Source organism: Rhinopithecus bieti, unplaced genomic scaffold (assembly GCF_001698545.2).
Source record: "Rhinopithecus bieti isolate Rb0 unplaced genomic scaffold, ASM169854v2 scaffold_11964, whole genome shotgun sequence".
NCBI lineage: Eukaryota > Metazoa > Chordata > Mammalia > Primates > Cercopithecidae > Rhinopithecus > Rhinopithecus bieti.
This window is the reverse complement of record NW_016807677.1, coordinates 634,863-653,927: the sequence shown is the minus strand read 5'-3', so window position 1 is coordinate 653,927 and position 19,065 is coordinate 634,863. Positions and strand designations below refer to the sequence as shown.

The following is a 19,065-nucleotide window of genomic DNA, read 5'->3' as shown; positions in this document are numbered from 1 at the left end:
GTGTTTAAAGTAATAATACAATAATTATCAATATTTAATAAAATAACTATATTTTTATTGACTGAAATAATTATGATCATTTTTTGAAGATTCACTCTGTGGTAAGTACTTAGCCCAAAGGCTGGCATTTGCTCAAGATAATCAGTTTCCTTGCCTCTTGCACATGAAATCTCTTGCCCCTTGGCCCCTCTTTAAGTAAGCATTTGCATACCTTTAGGCTCCTCTGGTAGCACATGCAGTACCACCGCCTTCTTGAACACCTGGCTTTCCCCTTTGAGGCGGATTTCACAAGTATAGGTTCCCTGGTCAGCCTCTTGCACATCTTGGAGCAGGAGAGAGCCATCATTGTATAAGATGTCCCCCATCAACTGTACGCGGTTCTGGAAGCGCCCTATAGGCACACTGAGATTGGAGTAATAGTATAGCACATATTCATCCTGAAGGGCAAAACAGTGTTGGAGAAAATCAAAAGAGGTGCCAGACCGAGGATCCTGGATCCCAGAGACTCTGTTATGTGGGGGTAGCAGAACTATCATCATGATCATGATCCAAAAGCATTTGGTACCCAGTTAATAAAAATAATGTGCCAGGCAACAGTCCAACTTGCACAAGCTCTGCGGCTCACTTTCTACAAGGACAAATGGAGAAATGTGGTCCACATTTTATTTCTTACAGTTTAAGGTAAAATATAGCACCCACTCTGAAGATCACTCTATGGTTTTAAACTTACAACTTTTGAAAACCATCTCTCATTTTCACCCTAGTTTCTACCACAGCCCCAGATTAGATGGCATTCAGATGCATGATCTATTTTCACTAGTGCTGTGGCTGGTGTTGGCATGAGAATTCCAGGCAAGGCCGGCTGGCTGCCACTTCTCTCATCTCTACCCTCCTCCCGGCAGCAGTATCATAACACAAAAGGAGTCATCCACAGGCAATGGTTCCAGGCTGGGGCCTGGGGAATTCTTTTGTTTTTGGTTTTGGTTTTGTATTGTTTTCCTCCATCACCCAGGCTGGAGTGCAGTGCACAATCACAGCTCACTGCAGCCTTCACCTCCTAGGCTCAGGTGATCCTCCCACCTCAGTCTCCCAAGTAGCTGGGACTACAGGTACATGCCACTGCAGCCAGCTAATTTTATGTTTGTTTTTTTGTAGAGATGGAGTTTTGCCATGTTGCCCAGGCTGGTCTCGAACTCTTGAGCTCAAGTGATCCCCCCGCCTCAGCCTCCCAAAGTGCTGGGATTACAGGCGTGAGTTACCACACCCAGCAGAAATTCTTACTCTACTTACACCATGGACCTATCCCTCTTGTAAAAATAAAGGCCAATAAAAATTTGAGTGAGAGTAGCGTTATAGGGACAACAGGGAGTGTGCTCTGAGCTACAAAAACAATATTTTATTTGCAAACATTGGGAGTTTCTTGTTAGTAACAAACTACTTGGGATGTTTTTCACAAATGATCCTGATGTACGAGTATCTATACAGACTCTCTGATGAGGCTTAATACACTGTTCCTTACTCCAAAGAGCTCCATGAAAGACCCTCACCCAGCCATGCTGCATCTGCTCATCCCAACACTTTAAGCAGCCACAAAAGAGAAAAGGATGATTCCCCAGCACATAAATGGAGCAGTGAAAACACTGAAAGAATCTGTTCTCCTCCCCACCACAAAAAAGATCACTGTGGTATAGTTCTTATGCCTAGGTCAGAGCTCTCCTTTCTAGCACCTTGGAATTTACCCCTCTCACCCGCTTCTGCTACTTAACAAAGGGTAGAGATAAAGGAAGGAAACTAAAAGAATTTCATGTGCAAGAACAAGGAACCTCTCATTTCATGTGTGTGTCTCCCATTAGCCCCTTAACTGCTTGAAAGGTAAGCATTACCATTATTGTAATTGCCTTCCTCTTCACAGCTCAGGAAGCTAAGATCAACAAGGTTGAGTAACTTACTTACCTAGCTGATAACATAGCCAAGTTCCTGAGCTAGTGCGAGGCCCAGTTCTGATCATCTCCAAAGCCCCGGCTCTTGTAACACCTCCTGGTGGCACCTGATGCCTGACTCTCACACCACTCTGTCCTGACACCAGCAGTCAGGGGCTTCTATTACATAATGATGTTTCCCCCGCGTTACCTTGGCATGCTCTCCTGATGAGAGAATCCAGTCTATCTTGAATATGCATTTGTCTTCTGTGCTCTGGAAAACACATCCCATCAGAGCTGAATCACCCACATGGACTGTTAGCTCAGTGGGGGAAACATTCAAGTCATTCAGGCCCAAAGAAGAATCTATGGAAGTCAAAGGCAAGAGGACACATCATTTAGACAAATACTCTCAACAACAAAAATCAATTTCAATCATGGAGTACTAAACACCCCTCTCCCTGGATGATCCAACATAGACAAAGTCCTCAGAGGCGTGTTCAAAGGCAGCATGGCATCCCTGTCCTCTAGTTACCTATATGGCTCATCAGAAGGGTTCTGCAATCTTCATACTACAGTAAATGCTGTCTGGCCCCCTCCTCCTATCTAGTCCCTTACGCTTTTCTGGAATTCTTCCTCCCAAACTTTCTAAAGAAATAAGGGAAACCCTGGAAGTCTCTCCTTTCTGATCATCAATTTAGACACCCACCTCCACTTACCAGGAAATGGGATGTTCCTTGCTCTTAAGTCTCCCACTGGCCCCCTCTCTGAAAAAAGATCCTTTTGTCTACTTCCTCTTTATCTTTTAGTTCCTTTACAAAAGCTTATTTCTGCATTTGCTGGCTGATTCTGGCTGTAGGGCAGGTCCTTATAATTAGGCCACCACAGAGCACAGCTTTCCTCCTGCATTTCCACTGTGTTTATCCTCTCCCTGCCTCACCCCTCCAGCTTTGTCATCAGCTTTCCAGCCTCTAGGTGCTTCACACAGGGACCCCTGTCCATTATCTCTGTGTTGCTCTAGCAATTTCAAGAGGTCACTACAAGAAAAAAACACTACATGGATATTTCTGTTTTCACATGCTATGCTCTATGCAAAGAGACAACAAAATCAAGAAAGATACATTTAGATGCTGCCCAGTTCATATCAGAGAAGAGCCAAGTGACGGAAATGAACAGAAAATGTGCCAGTCTTTTCATGCAAGCTGTTTCCCTGAGAGAAGAGAGTTAACTTCCTGCCCAACAGCAGGCTCACACAGCAGGGAAGACACAAAAGAAAACATCAACTCTAAACCCTTCAGAGGGAATTATTTTGAAAGAAATCAAAATTAGCTCCAACAAATATTTGGAATTTTCCTGTCAGGAAGAATTGAGCAACTCCACGTGTGGTTGAAAGTGTAATAAGCGAATTTAATACTAAGAACACCGTGCGTAGAATTAAATGAAGAACTGCTAGGAAGCAGCAACAGCAACCAAAGCAAAGAGAAACTGATGTCTGAAGGGCAATCTTAGTAGAGAAACAGCTGAAGAAGATGAGATTTTCTGCAAGAAAAGAAAACCTCTCCACAAAAACTACAAAACCCCCAGTGCCACCAAGTCACCACACACAGGGGCTGGACTAGTGGCTTTCTGGATTGGAGGGCAAAAACCTGCAGGCTGCTCCACAGATCTCTGGGAAAATGTCTATATACCTTCTGAGATCATTATAACCCTGCTTCTTTGAGAAAAATTCTCTAATGGGCTGGGGGCGATGGCTCAAGCCTGTAATCCCAGCACTTTGGGAGGCCGAGACGGGTGGATCACGAGGTCAGGAGATCGAGACCATCCTGGCTAACACGGTGAAACCCCGTCTCTACTAAAAAATACAAAAACTAGCCGGGCGAGGTGGTGGCGCCTGTAGTCCCAGCTACTCGGAGGGCTGAGGTAGGAGAATGGCCTAAACCCAGGAGGCGGAGCTTGCAGTGAGCTGAGATCCGGCCATTGCACTCCAGCCTGGGTGACAGAGTGAGACTCTGTCTCAAAAAAAAAAGAAAAGAAAAATTCTCTAATGAACACCATTTTGGTGTGCATGCATTTGTGCATGTTTGCACACACTGTATTGCCTAGAATAGGAACAAAGGCAACCCTGTTATATACTTTGCTGAGTCAGCATTTAAATCACTGTCCAAAGTTCAAAAAATGATGATAAAGAGAAAAAGAAAAGGCTATGAGAGCAAAGCACCTGATTAATTTCTTCTCCTTCCAGAACTACACCCATGGGATAAAGAAAAAAGCATGGGGGAAAGGATGAAAACCTGGAAACCAGTGGAGATAAGCAACAAGAAGCCCAGCACTTAGGTGGAGGCGTAAAGAGGAGACTAATCTGGTCCGAGGAGATGGCCAGGTCAGGCTCCTCAGAAGTAAGTGGAGCATAAGGGGAAACCTGAAGGGTAAGGAAGCCTTGGGCGGGCTTGCTAGGGTGTAGTGTTAGGAGGAAGGTTCCAGGCAAAGGAAACCACCATAAATTGGGAAAGAGCTCAGTGAATTTGAGGAACCACAAGAACGCTAGCATGGCTGTAGCATGAAAACAGCTCTGGGTCTCTCTTTGGTAATTTCAGTTCCTGATTCAAGGCGAACTGTGGTTTTAAAGAAAACAATTTAAAGTGCAGGAATGCCACAGAGAAACTTTCTTTTTGTCACGTAAGAGGGTCCCAGAACACCCTTTAGGACCCAAAGCCATTCTGTTTCTAATGGAAACAGGAAGATTCAGCTTCCCAAGAAACCATAAGCTATCTGGCTTCAAAAACAGCTGCTTCAACAAAACTGTGAAGTTCCACATTAGGATTTTCACCTTCAAGAAACCCAGGGGAAGTGAAAATATGTAAAATTGGCTTTTAATAATGCACAGAACTTAGGAGAAATCAAATACCCCACACAGTTCCTTAGCTTCTACTTACCCAGTAACACTGGCAGCAGGATGAGTTTCAGCAGGCAAAACATGCTGCTCTCAACTTTCAAACCTTAAGGTAAAAGAACAAAAATCAGAAAATCATGTCAAGAGAAGTTCATTAACTTAAAAAACCAATAGTGAAGGACTATATGGAGCAGCCTCTGTTTGAGACACTGGTATGCAGCATTGAACAAGAAAAACAAGACGAGGTCCCAGCTCATTTGCAGTTTGCATGTAACGGGAGGTGGAGAAAAAAGAAGCAAATGAACGAATGAATAAGAAAATACCAGATGTCAATAAGTGCTATGATGCAACAAAACAGAGTAGTGTTTGAAGAGTCACTTGGGGGCTGCTTTAGATTGGCCGTAAGGCAAGATTAGATGAAAGTTGCTTTTATAGAGGAAAAAAAAGCAAATGATTGCAGGATGCCCTTGAGATGACAACCCTAGACCTTCCACTACCTGTGTGTTTCACACAAACAAAAAAATTACAGGATATCCAGTCTGAAATTTTCCCCCATCTCTCCACCTAAATTAGAATTACTGCTTTTTTGGGAGGAAGAGGTGGGGGGCAGGAACAGAGTCTCACTCTGTTGCCCCGGCTGGAGTGCAGTGACGTGATCTCTAGGGCTCAAGCAACCTTCTTATCTCAGCCTCCCGAGTAGCTGGGACTACAGGCATGTTACACCACGCTTGCTAATTTTTGTTTTTTGTTTTTTGTTTTTTTGTTAGTAGTAGAGAGGTCTCTCTGTGTTGCCCAAGCTGGTCTCAAACTCCTGGGCTTAAGTGATCCTCCACCTCAGCCTCCCAAAGTGTTGGGATTATAGGCATGGGCCACTGTGCCTGGCCCACGGTGAACTTTTTATCTTTTTTTTTTTTTTAACTTTTTAAAGGCAGGGCAGTGTGGCTAGAATGAGAATTGGGCTGTGCATTGGACAAAAGTATGTGTTTGATATGCATGTTATCTCTGTAGTATTCATTTCATTGCATTCACCAGTCCCTGGAAAGGGATTCACCGTTCTACAAACTACCCCCAAATTTTCTTAGCTAAACAGAAGAACCCTGACTCTCAGGAGTTACAGTGCAACCAGTCTTGGGTTCCCACCTACTACTGCACCTGGTCTCAGCCGAGGTCTTTACCCCCGGCCACCCGGCCACTGGCGAGATTCCACCTCAGGATCTGCTAAGAGGAACGATGTGTTTTTTGCAATAACAGCAAAGTACCCCGCCCAGCTCTGCTGGGACATCTGGCACATACGGTAGCCGTTTTAATTAATAAAAATTGATTACTTAAGACCTTCCTTAATCGTATTTTCCAATCAACAAAATCCTCTACCTGGAAAATCAGAGTTAAGCTATTCAAGGAAGTTCCTACCTTAGGTCCCACTTACACAGAGAGGTCAGCTGATCTTGCTGAACCTGTTTCCTTGCCATTAAAAGGGATTGAAAAGGAAAGGATCTAATAGGATAATGTAGATAACAGTGCTTTGAAAATGGGAAGCATTACCATGGAAGATTCTTTATATAGATAAGAGTCAGAAACAGAGTTTGTAGCTTTAGGGGAGATTTCAGGTTCTGAGCTTCTACCTTCCTAAAAATGGCAAATGATGAATCAGAATGAACTGGAAACTTAAGTTTCCATTTTTGAACCTTGTTGTAACAATGTGGATAATAATTACACTGAGCGAGATATACCAGGAGTCACATAGATTCCCCTAAACAAAAGAAGCTCTAATGAAAACACAGACCTCTCTCAACATAACCAAAACCCCATTCCTGCTCCATACCACCCACCTTGCCCCATACATACATGGATGAGGGTCATAAGGGGCTTCCTTTATGGTATGTCCTAACGTTAGTTCATCACATCTGGGACATCTGTTGCCTTCCCCAGGGAGTTGGTTGTGCTCCCTCCTCTGCCCAGAAAATAGCACTTAGCAGTAGGACATTCCCCCAGCAGCTCACCAACTGCAAGGAGGAGTAATGACTAATTTATGTGTCTGCCACCAACTCAAGTCTGCAGACTCTAAAAGGTAGCACCATATGTGCCTTGTTTATACGTGTGTCCTGGTACCGTGTTACAGTGCCGGTAAAATGCCTGGCATATACTGAATAAATGCTCATTGCTGACAATGTGACCATTAAGTTGAAATCAACTTAAAGGCATCTTGCAGCAGCCCCCGCTCCACTCTATTCTAAGAGGAAGCCAGCGACTCTAAAAAGATTCTGAATCTCGGCACTAAACCTGAGTAACTCAGAGCCACACCCAAATCATCTTCAAACAAATTCTAAGAAACATAAGTATCATGAATAGAAGACACTCATTGTCAGTCCTACATACTCAAATGCACCATTAGAACTCGGTGAAGAGAGAAGCAATGATTTTAGCGGAAAAATTACTAAGAGTTTTTTTTAAACGCTCTTCTGGGCTCAGAACTTCCTTTAACTAACTCTTTGATCTTTGGGAAAATCACTGGGCCTTGTTTTCAATGTTAAAAGATCAGACCTTTTTCTTAATAGAGCAGCACACTAGTAATCAGTAGTTGATATGTAATAAAGCAGAGAAGGTTAATGCCAGGCCCTGGGTGCTTTACACGTTAACTGATTTAATACTCAACCACCTCATGAGGTTTTACAGATGAGGAAATGAGGCAGAGAATGGCAACGTGACTTGCCTGAGAACACAGAGCAAGTGGCAGAGCGAGGATTCAAACCCAGGCATCCTGGATCCGAGCCTGTGCCTTTGCCACACTATGCTGTTCCTCCACATTTGAGAAAGTAACCAATATTTTAGAGCAAAGCTTTTCTGAACTTTATTTGTCAAAAGATTAATCTGTTCCTCCTGACTGAATGGTCTTCCAATCCACCTTGCTCAGGCCTTCACCCAGTTAACACCTGCTCATCGCTCACATCCCAAGTTAAATGTCATCTCCTCGGGAAACCTCTCCTCAACCATTCATCCCAGGACAGGTCCCCAAGCCACATGTCTTTTTTTTTATCTTGAGATGGAGTTTCAGTTTGTTGCCTAGGCTGGAGTGCAATGGCGTGATCTGGGCTCACTGCAACCTCCGCCTCCCAGGTTCAAGTGATTCTTCTGCCTCAGCCTCCTGGGTAGCTGGGATTACAGGCATGTGCCACCATGCCCGGCTAACTTTGTATTTTTAGTAGAGGCAGGGTTTCACCATGCTGGCCATGTTGGTCTCATACTCTCCACCTCAGGTGATCTGCCCACCTCAGCCTACCAAAGTGCTGGGACTACAGGTGTAAGCTACCACGCCCAGCAGTCACATGTCTTAATAGTACCTCTACCTTTCCTTTAGGGTATGAGCCACTATGTCTATTTATTTGGGTGCTCATTTAATTGAGACCTGCTCTCTACCTCCACTCCCAACACTATAAGCTCCATGAAGCCAAGAGCCATGCCCATGAGCCACCACCCTTCCAGGGCCAGCGTGGTGTGACGTACAGGGACATGCTCAGTAACTACTTGTCAAATGAGTTCATAACACCTTGGACATTTACCAAGAACACTATCTGAGTTTGAATTTCCTAGTTAGTTGACAGATATTTGCAAATTCCTCTCTATATATTCACCAACACACACAAATTCTGAATTTTTGTACACATTTAGCTGAATAACAAAATTGTGATTTCACATATAGATAAATAAAATGAATCTCCATTTTAAAAAAATCCAGCAAAATATTCAGAAGCATCTTAAGCACCTTGGTAAGAGACACCATTGAAATTCTCAGCTTCTACCCTACTTCCTTCTCTTTCCAGATACTAATTTATCTCCCCAGCAGATGTTTTGAGATAATTCTCCATAGTAAGTTACCTCATCTGTTGGCCAAATATTTTGACCTGAGCTCATGGTTCTTTCACAATATAAATTCTGGCAAATACCTTCTGTCTTTCTAGGGGGTTATGACTATCAGGATCTTCTTTTCTATTACTAATAGTGTAGGAGGGTTAAAAATGGGCAAATGGTCTGAACAGACATTTCTCAAAAGAAGACATACAAATGGCCAACATATATATGAAAAAAAATTCTCAATATCAGTAATCACGGAAATGCAGATGAAACCCACAATGAGTTATTGTCTCACTCCAGTTAGGGTGGTTATTATCAAAAAGACAAACACACACACGCACACATTTGCTGGTGAGGATGCAGAGAAAAGGGGACTCTTACACATTGTTGGTAGGAATGCAAAGTAGCACGGCCACTATGGAGAACAGTATGTGTGTAGTCCTGATAAGTAAGCAACAATGAGGAGAGGCCCCAGTTCGGGGAGGGCCCAAGTGCGGAAGAACAATGAACGACTGTTCTGAGACACAGCTAATCAACCTGAGGGCATAATGACTTCTATGGGCAAAATGACCTCTTTCCCAGATAGCCCCCTCCAGCACCACCCTATAAAACTTCCCTTCAGCCTCTGCCTCTCTGCAGACAGCGCTTTCTCTGCTGTGCTGCCCATTACAACCTTGCAACATATTTTCATACCTTCTCTAATAAATCTGCCTTCTTTCCTATGACTGTCTTGGTAAATACATTTGCTGCCAGTGACGTCGGCCCTAGCTAGTCACTACCCGCAACATTTTGGTGATCCAAAAGGGGATTGCTTGGGGACCTCTCCCCTACTCTCTCCCTTGCCTCTCCTCCAACTCCAATGTCTCGGTGCACAGCATCCAAGTTTGGAGACAAGTGAAGGTCCTGGCCAGGGCCACTCCCCAGTGGACCAGAAGGTCCTGGTGAGAAGTCGTCACCCAACCAGAGTTTGCTTTTCTTTTCAGTTTTCGATGGAAACAAACTCTAGTATCCCTCTGGCAACTTATGACAACTGGCCAGGGCCACTTCCTGGTGTGGCCTGAAGGCCAGGGGCTGAAGAGTCTTGTCTGCCTTGGCCCGGGAGAGAGGAAAACCCTCTCCTACCTTTTCTGGTCAAAAGTCCCTCTATGTGTCACAATTGGCACATGTGGTTTGGGGGACTCACACCCTCCTCTTTCTCACTCTAAATTCTCACCGTGAAGACAGGCAGACCTCCTGCTCTGGATGTTCCCAAACTAGGTGAGCTCAAGCAACCTCAGAGCAGTGAGTCTCCCCATTCCCCTCCCGTCCTCATACCTGAACCAATCATCCGGTGCAAGGCCCCAGTGCCGAGAGGTCTTTCTGATAGCTGGGATGCCCTTTAGAAAGTGCACCCAAGTCCGTCAGTGGATGTGAGTGGAACACGTTTCCTCAGCAAGAAGCCCCAAGAGAAAGCAGTTTGTGTCCCCAGCAGACACTAGCCCCCAGAGGCTGGCTCATCATTTTCCAGTCCCACCATGGGACAAATCCCATCTGTTCCTTCAGACTCACCTCTGCATTGCATCCTAAAATATTAAGACAAATTTAACCCTCAGACTCTCAAAAAGAAACACCTAACTTTCTTGTGTAATACAGCATGGCCCCTATGCAAAAAAATCTTCAACTTAGCCTCATCAGTCTTTTACAACCAAGAGCAGAATGAGGAGGGCAGGGCTAAGGAGAAAGAAAAATGCAGGGACGAAAGGCAGGCTCAATTGTTGGCTGATTTAGAAGCCCTTGGCCCCCTCCAGTTGCCCTAAGGACACTCCTCCAGGTAAGTGCCCTCAGTACAGATGGCCAGGACACTGGAAGGCAAACTGCCCCAATGGGATACATGGGAAGAAGCCCTTCACAGCTTGCCCCCTCTGCCACAAGCTCAGCTGCTGAAAATGGGACTGTTCTGAGGGCTGAAAGGCCCTGAGGACAGAATTCTAGCCCCTGATGGCCTTAAACTGAAGCGGGCTCGCTGCCCCGGCTGAATTCCAAATCACAACAAAACAAAGCCAAGGGTGACTCTGGAAGTGGCAAGTAAAATTATCCATTTCCCCTTTGAGTTCAAGAGCTGCCTGTCTCGGAGACGCCTCCTCTCCCCCTTTCTGGAACTACCTTTTGCCTATATGGTAAAAATCTGGAAAATCACTATCTGGAGTTTAACAGGCTTTAAGACTGAGTCACTGTTGGAATTGAGTACACCATTTAAAGGAAAAGGCTAAATTAAAAGAAGGTGTGTAATAATATGGCTAGTCCTAGAAAGTTCTCTTGAGCAGTTAAAATTCTTTGCAAGCTTGCAAATACTCTAAACTCCTCCTGGAAAAACAACAGCAGTCACCTTGCACTATAGGTCACTGGTCCCCAATCTTTTTGGCACCAGGGACCCGTTTCATGGAAGACAAGTTTTCCACAGACCAGGGAGGGTGAAGGATGATTTGGGAATGAAACTGTTCCATCTCAGATCACCAGGCATTAGATTATCATAAGAAGCATGAAACCTATATCCCTCACATGTGCAGTTCACAGTAGGGTTCACACTCCTATGAGAATCTAATACCCTCGCTAATCTGAAAGGAGGCAGAGCTCAGGCAGTAATGCTTGCTTGTCTGCCTGCCACTTACCTCCTGCTGAGTGGTTCGGTTCCTAACAGGCCGTGGACCAGTGCCAGTCTACTGCCCAGGGATTGGGGACCCCTGCTGTAGCTCAACTACTAGGGCTTTGCCCTCTCAGAGTGGTGCGCTGGGTTCAATTCCTGGCTTCAAAAGTGAGTCTTTTGTGGTTTAATCATTTATTGATTCTTTTCCCTTCCATGGACAGCTCCTAATTTCCTGTCTTGAAATTTTTTTCTCTGAGTTACCTTTGGGGCAATTCTAGATCTTGTAAATTGCTTACCATCTCTTTGGAGACACCTTGTGTCTCCAGACACACATGGACCTTGTGTGTCCATATTTAAGTTATCCCCTTACTTAAGGTTTATTAATTTCACATAGGAGGTTACCTTTAGGTAAAGATTCAAAAGCCAGAAATATTGGCCATTTGTCCTGGCTAAAATCTGATAACAAAAGATTTTTAAGAGACTTTTATTTTGAGAACTCCATAGTCAGAAATCAACTTAATTAAAGATGATATTTGGGCTGTATGTATACAGATATTGTTTTAAAAGCCCCTGCTAGCCAGGCACAGTGGCTCATGCCTATAATCCTAGCACTTTGAGAGGCCGAAGTGGACAGATCACTTGAGCCCAGGAGTTTGACAGCAGCCTGGGCAACTTGGTGAAACCCCATCTATATATTTAAAAAAAACATTACCTGGGCATAGTGGCAGGCACCTGTAGTCCTAGCTACTCAGGAGGCTGAAGTGGGAGGATCACTTGAGCTCAGGAGGTTGAGGGTGCAGTGAGTTGTGATCGCACCACTGCATTCCAACCTGGCAACAGAGTGAGACTCCGTCTAAATAAACAAACAAAAAGCCCCTGCTCTCCCTCTAAGAACTTCTCAGTCAATGGAATTTTGTCTTGATTCTCCATTTCTGTCTGTGTGTTTATATGTGTTGTGTGTGTAGTATTTATATAAAAGAGCGCTAATTAATTGGTTTAAAGAAACTAAAATCAAACATATTATCAGAAAAAATTGAAACTTTAATCCCTTTTAGGTCACATGACTCTAATGATTTTAAAAAATAAAGACAGTGTAAATAAAGAATGTGTTTTGGTGGGAGGTTATTAAGAAGTCATGTGAATATGGTTTCTGTTAAAGAGAATGTAATTTTGTCTAGCTCAGAGGGTTTTAACTATTGGCCTCACCTAAAAGAGTAATGGGACAGCTGGGCATGGTGGCTCACGCCTGTAATCCCAGAACTTTGGGAGGCTGAGGTGGGCAGATCACTTGAGGTCAGGAGTTTGAGACCAGCCTGGCCAACATGGCAAAACCCCATCTCTACTAAAAATACAAAAATTAGTCATGTGTGGTGTCGAGCGTCTGTAATCCCAGCTACTTGGGAGGCTGAGGCAGGAGAATCACTTGAACTTGGGAGGCGGAGGTTGCAGTGAGCTGAGATTGTGGCACTGCATGCCAGCCTAGGTGACGGAGTGAGACTCTGTCTCAAAAAAAAAAAAAGAGTAATGGGACAAAACTGATGGTTTAAGCAAGTTGAAAAGGGTTTGTGAAGGGTTAATCTTGTGGAAAGTTCTGTAGGTACAAGCAAGTTGGCTAAGATTTAAAGGGGATTACATAGCTTTTCCGTAGGTCAAACACTGAAATAAAAGCACACTGATGTAGGGCCAGAATCTGGACCCATGTTTCTGAATAATGGTTTTCTAGAGAATTTATTTGTTTAACAGAAAATTGTAAAGAATTATGAGAGGTGTGTGGACATTTTACCTTACGGTCAAACTAACTATGATTGTATAGATTTGCATATAAGGTTTTATTATGAATTGGATATAACATTATTGCATTAATAATATACTAATGCAAAGGTGAAATTTTGCTTTCTCTCTTAAACAAGATTTTGCATAATATTTTAAAATAATGAGAGATTTTGTTTACCTTTCAATAAACAACAGAAAAAGGAGAGGAGAGGAGACAGATTCGGTTGGTGTCATGCTGTCTTTATTGCGATCTGCTTGGAAAGTTGACTCTCCCCTCTATCAGCAAGTAAAGATTTTTGCCTTTTAGAAATTTTGGAGTTATCATTTTGGTTACATAAATGACTTGTAGTGACTCTATACTATAATCTTCTCTGAGCAACTCTCCTCCAAATCCTGTTGGGTAATGAGAACAAGTGGCACCCCCCTCCAAAAATCCATACCCCTTTATATTATTTAAGGGACCAATGACCAATCTCCCACCAGTCCCTGGTAATATCCAAATACCCCACACCCCTTTGGGGCAAAAATATCCTTTCCAAGATGGGTGCCTGCTTAATGTTTACCCAACTTGTGAATTCATCTTTCCCTCTAATATCCCCCTTTCTCCCAGGAAAGCTACCTAAATCTTCAACCAATAGCTTCAACCTGGATAGTCCTATCTCGGGGGTTTAAAAATAGCCCACACTTATACAGACACACCCTAGCAAGAAATTCAACCTAGAAATCTCTTGAGGGGGGATAATGTCCTCACATGTGGCCCCTTCACAGAACTTGCACAGCAACACACAGTATAAACCTTAACTTGCTAACAAAAGGAAAATTTTTTTTTGTCTAATTCAAAGATTACATATAGGCCAGACGTGGTAACTCACGCCCGTAATCCCAGCACTCTGGAAGGCCAAGGCATGCAGATCACCTGTGGTCAGGAGTTCAAGATCAGCCTGGCCAACATGGCAAAGCCCTGTCTCTACTAAAAAAATACAAAAATTAGCTGGGTGTGGTGGCACACACCTGTAGTCCTAGCTACTTGGGAGGCTGAGGCAGGAGAATCGCTTGAACCCACAAGGTAGAGACTGTAGTGAGCTAAGATGTACTCCAGCCTGGATGATAGAGTGAGACTCCATCTCAAAAAAAAAAAAAAAAAGTTACATATAAAACAAGGTAAAAGGAATGAGGAAATAAGAGAGACATAAAGATGGTTATAAAGGTGAAGACCAAGTGCAGTGGCTCATGCCTGTAATCTTAGCACTTTGGGAGGCCAAGGTGGTGGATCACTTGAGGTCAGGAGCTCAAGACAAGCCTGGTCAACAGGTTGAAACCCCATCTCTATTAAAAATACAAACATTAGCCAGGCATAGTGGCTTGTACCTGTAGTCCCAGGAGGCTGAGGCACAAGAATCACTTGAACTCAGGAAGCAGAGGTTACAGTGAGCTGAGATCGCACCACTGCACTCCAGCCTGGGTGATAGAGTGAGACTCTGTCTCAAAAAAATAAAAATAATAAAACAAAAAAGAAGAAGAAAGTTATAAAGGTGAAGAGGTATTTTTGATAAGGAGAGTTATAAAGAAAGAAATTTTATATAAGAATGGATCTTGTGGCCGAGGCGGGAGGATCACGAGGTCAGGAGATCGAGACCATCCTGGCTAACCCAGTGAAACCCCGTCTCTACTAAAAAATACAAAAAAACTAGCCGGGCGAGGTGGCGGGCGCCTGTAGTCCCAGCTACTCGGGAGGCTGAGGCAGGAGAATGGCGTAAACCCGGGAGGCGGAGCTTGCGGTGAGCTGAGATCCGGCCACTGCACTCCAGCCTGGGCAACAGAGTGAGACTCCGTCTCAAAAAAATAAATAAATAAATAAATAAAAATAAAGTAAAATGACTGATTTTGTTAAGAAAGAGGGAAGTTTAGGACAAGTCAGAAAGTTCAAGCCTATCATAGATAGTTATGACCGGTGTAAGTCATGAGAAAATTCATGAAAGAAATTTATAAAAGGAATGTTGTATGTAATTAAGGTATAATAATCTGTCTAAAATTGGTTCCCTATGCTGTGTTTAAATTCAAACACTTTTTCATCAAGTAACTTCCAGGTTATCTAAATGGGCTTTCAACAAGGAAAAATAGTCAGACTGCAAAAGGTTTTTCTTTGCCTTTTCAGTAACTGGCTTAAGAAATAAAATTGTATCTTCTAAAATTCAGCAGTTTCACCTTCAAATGATGCTGTGAATGGGATATCAGTCTCTCCCCAATGATGCCTGCTACTTTTACCAGTCTCCCCTGAATTCAGTTGGACACCAGTTTTGCCTTGACATGCTCCCCCTCTCTGATGAGACCCTTCCTCCAGCAAAATCCAGTATCCTAGGTCCCACAATCCAGGATGGGTCTCTTGACAGATCCACAATCGTAGGTAGGGAGAACTCTATGCCCCTGGTCAGCAGGAAGTAGTTGGAAGAGGAGACCTCTGCCCAGTGCCAAAGATATGTCATTGTTGTTCTGCCAAGGGTGGAATGTAGAGTCCTGATAAGCAAGCAACAATGAGGAAGGGCCCCAAGTTGGGGAGGGTCCCAGGTGGGGAAGAACAATGAACAATTGTTCTGAGAGTAGCTAGTTAAACCACCCAAGGGCACAATGACCTCTGTGGGCACAGTGACCTCGCTCCACAGGTAGCCCCTCCAGCACGATCCTATAAAACTTCTCTCTAGTCCCTGCCTCTTTGCAGACAGCCCTTTCCCTGCTGTGCTGCCCAGCAACCTTGCAAGGTATTTTCATACCTTCTCTAATAAGTCTGCCTTTCTTTACTTATGGCTGTCTTGGTAAATACCCTTACCACCCATGACACCAGCCCTGGCTAGTCACTACCCAGGAAGATATGGAGGTCCCTCAAAAAACTACAAATAAACTACTATATGATCTAGCAATCCCACCACTGGACCTTTATCCAAAGGAAAGGAAATCAGTATATTGAAGAGACATCTGCACTCCTATGTTTATTGCAGCACTTATTACAATAGCCAAAACATAGAATCAATCTAGGTGTTCAACAATAGATAAATGGGTAAAGAAAATGTGATATATGTACGCAATGAAATATTATTTGAGCATTAAAAAGAATGAAATCTATGATTCACAGTAACATAGATGGAACTGGAAGACATTCTGTAAAGTGAGATAAGCCAGGAACAGAAACTTAAACACTGAATTCACTCATATGTGGAAGCTAAAAACATTGCTCTCACAGAAGTAAAAAGTAGAACAGAGGATACTAGAGGGGAAGGGACATAGGGAGAGATTTGTCAACGGAAACAAAATTACAGCTAGATAGGAAGAATAAATTCTAGTCTCCTATACCACTTTAAGATGGCTATGGTTAACAACAATGCATAGTTTCCAAGAGGTAGAAGGAGGATACTGAGTGTTCCTAACACAAATAAATAAAAAAAAGTTTGAGATGATGGATATGCTAATTAGTCTGATCCGATCACTATACACTGTATGTATCAAAACACCCCTGTGTACCCCATAAATATGTGTAATTATTATGTGTCAATTTTTAAAGTTACTAAACAGTGTAGGGGAATTGTTCTCCTTGGCAGTTACTACAGAAAAAACATCTTCGGAAAAGAGACATGCCACAATGAGACTACCATACAAGATGCCAAAGTTACCCCCCAAATGACAACATCATGAGACAAAATAAGGGAGAGCTGCTGTCTCTCAGTGTTTGTCCCTAGTAAGGACAACTAACCACTGAGCAAACAGACAACTGCACAGCCTTCTTTCACTCACAGAGTGTTGTCCACCTGCAGTGCCGAGTCCTCTCAATCCATCTGCATACTGCTGTGCACTTCTGGGCTCTCAGATGTTTTTAGGTCTACAAGTCTATATAACCACTCTAAGCCATGCCTCTTAAAATGTGCCCTCATTTTCCATTGTTAAGCCATTGAATACAGACTGGTAGGTCACATGGCTTCTGTAACACAGTCTAGGTCACATTGGTTAACTCTCTACATGAATGGGACCCTGGAGGTCCTTACTCCTGCTCCCTTCTTCAGAGTAGGTTATACCTAAACCATCCTGCATGAGCCTTTCCCAAGGTCAGGGCTGTGCTGAGGGTGTAACAAGTATGGACAGTTGTCTAGCTCTCTTGAGAGATTTAAGCCTCAGGCTTCTAAAGATTAAATATTGGCATGTCTATAATGGGGAGAAGAAAAACAGTGGTACAACTATGTAAAATGATGGATATATTAATCTGCTTCACCATAGTAAACTTTTTACTATCTACATGTATCCCACAACGTCATGTTGTTTACCTTAAATATACACAATGAAATTTGTTTAAAATAAAATTAAAACTGTCTTCTAAAAGAAAATAGTGAAGAAAGAGCTCTGCTGTGAGCTCAAGAACAGCCAGTCACAGCTCTACCTAAACCCATGGGTGACTTAAAGCTGAAGCCTTGTCATCATCACTGTCACATACTCTTATTATGAGGAAACTTTGCTCCTCTTTTTGCTGAGGAGATTCACCTAAGTTACTCTACGTGACAGTAACTGAAACAGCACCCACTAGACTACTTTATGACATCCCCCTCCAGAAATCAAGAGTTCTGCAATCACGGCTTCACAATCCTGAGAGACTACCAATTCAACCAGCCTTCAGGACTGGCACACTTCTGCATGAGAAAAGTTCAAATAATGGCTTAAGAAATTCAAAGCAACTGCTTACCCAAGATGAAGAGCACCCAGGAGAGGCAGTGCACTGAAATCTCCCCACAGCTGCAGTTCCCAAGCTCAACTGAAAGACTGCTGCGAGCACTCTAGGTTAGGCTCAGAGCAAACCAAACACGTGCCTTCTGAAGTGGCTGCAGAGATGCAAACAGGAACCTCTAACTCAAGGTTCTCATTTCAGTCATCATTACCCAATTTTTATGTATACTTTCATTCTAAAAAGAGGTGACAAATTCAACCTACTGAAGTGAACCTCACACTCAGACTTCTTCAGGTGCCATCTTCCCTTTTAGATGACAAGCCCTCTGAGGGTAGGAGCTTGAATGGCACCAGGCAAGTAGGTGCTGAGAAAGAAATCCGTTTCATGCAAACAAAATACAATAAATGTAATATTAACACAAAACATTCTGTCTTAAAGATATGCAACCTCTTTTATTGTTCCTCTCGAAACAGAGGTGCAACCTCGCCAGGCAATCACCCAATCCCTGCTTCCAAAGATATGCCTGCCCAGTCCTCCAACTCACTACGTAGACATGAATTTCCTCTGGCCGTGTGATATCAGCATTTCCAGAATACAGGCAGCCATTGATTCCCATAGAGAACCTCTTGGGTGACTTGGACATCCTAGATTAGAACTCAAGGTTTCTTCACTTCAAGATACCTCTCAGTCTTAGTCACCACTTCAAAAATAGATGTTCTCAATGTATGCACCTTCAACCTTGGCTAGATTGACTTGACCTAGGCATGGGCAGACTCATCTTATGGAACTTGTCCTGTATCATCTGAAAAGCTGTTGAACGTTTGCTCCCAAGCACTATGCTGCATGGTACTTTAGAAGTGATGTGCTGGAGAGCCAGCAATCTCCACAGTATAAATATTCCCATCATGGCCTATTTCAAGCTACCAACAGTTTAACAACTGGCTTGCAAAATTCCTAAAAAATGTAATACAGGTTGAGTATCCCTTATCCAATATGCTTGGGACCAGAAGTGTTTCAGATTTCACATTTTTTTTTCAGATTTTAGAATATTTGCTGAATACATACCAGTTGAACATCCCTAATCTGAAAATCCAAAATGCTCCAATAAGCATTTCTTTGGAGCATCATGTTGGCACTCAAAGTTTCAGATTTTGGAATTTCAGATTAGGGATACTCAGCCTGTAATTAGCTCTTGCTATGTGAGCTGGTTCCAGCATACCACGGAATCTCTGCACGTTCTTGCGGGGGTACAGCTCAGACATGACTGGTTGCACAATGCTGAAAACCACTGTTAAATCAAGTTCAGCCT

At 43.3% G+C, this 19,065-nt stretch overlaps 1 protein-coding gene across 4 annotated transcripts in view; it reads right to left on the bottom strand.

The window, feature by feature from the left end:
* The window catches only part of JAML (junction adhesion molecule like), a 36,877-nt gene extending 18,881 nt beyond the window's left edge, over window positions 1-17,996 (bottom strand). Inside the window, exons 1-4 of one of the 4 annotated variants that reach the window (XM_017883125.1) lie at window positions 17,775-17,996; window positions 4,853-4,915; window positions 2,131-2,285; window positions 212-437 (exon numbers count right to left, since the gene is read on the bottom strand). In XM_017883125.1, coding sequence (XP_017738614.1) covers window positions 212-437; window positions 2,131-2,285; window positions 4,853-4,895 — 424 coding nt within the window. In that variant the 5' untranslated portion in view covers window positions 4,896-4,915; window positions 17,775-17,996. Of the gene's footprint in view, window positions 1-211; window positions 438-2,130; window positions 2,286-2,454; window positions 2,610-2,638; window positions 2,853-4,852; window positions 4,916-11,993; window positions 12,013-17,774 lie in introns of those variants that run through there. The other 3 variants (XM_017883126.1, XM_017883128.1, XM_017883127.1) reach the window with 3 other exon arrangements.
* Window positions 17,997-19,065: the final 1,069 nt, after the last annotated feature.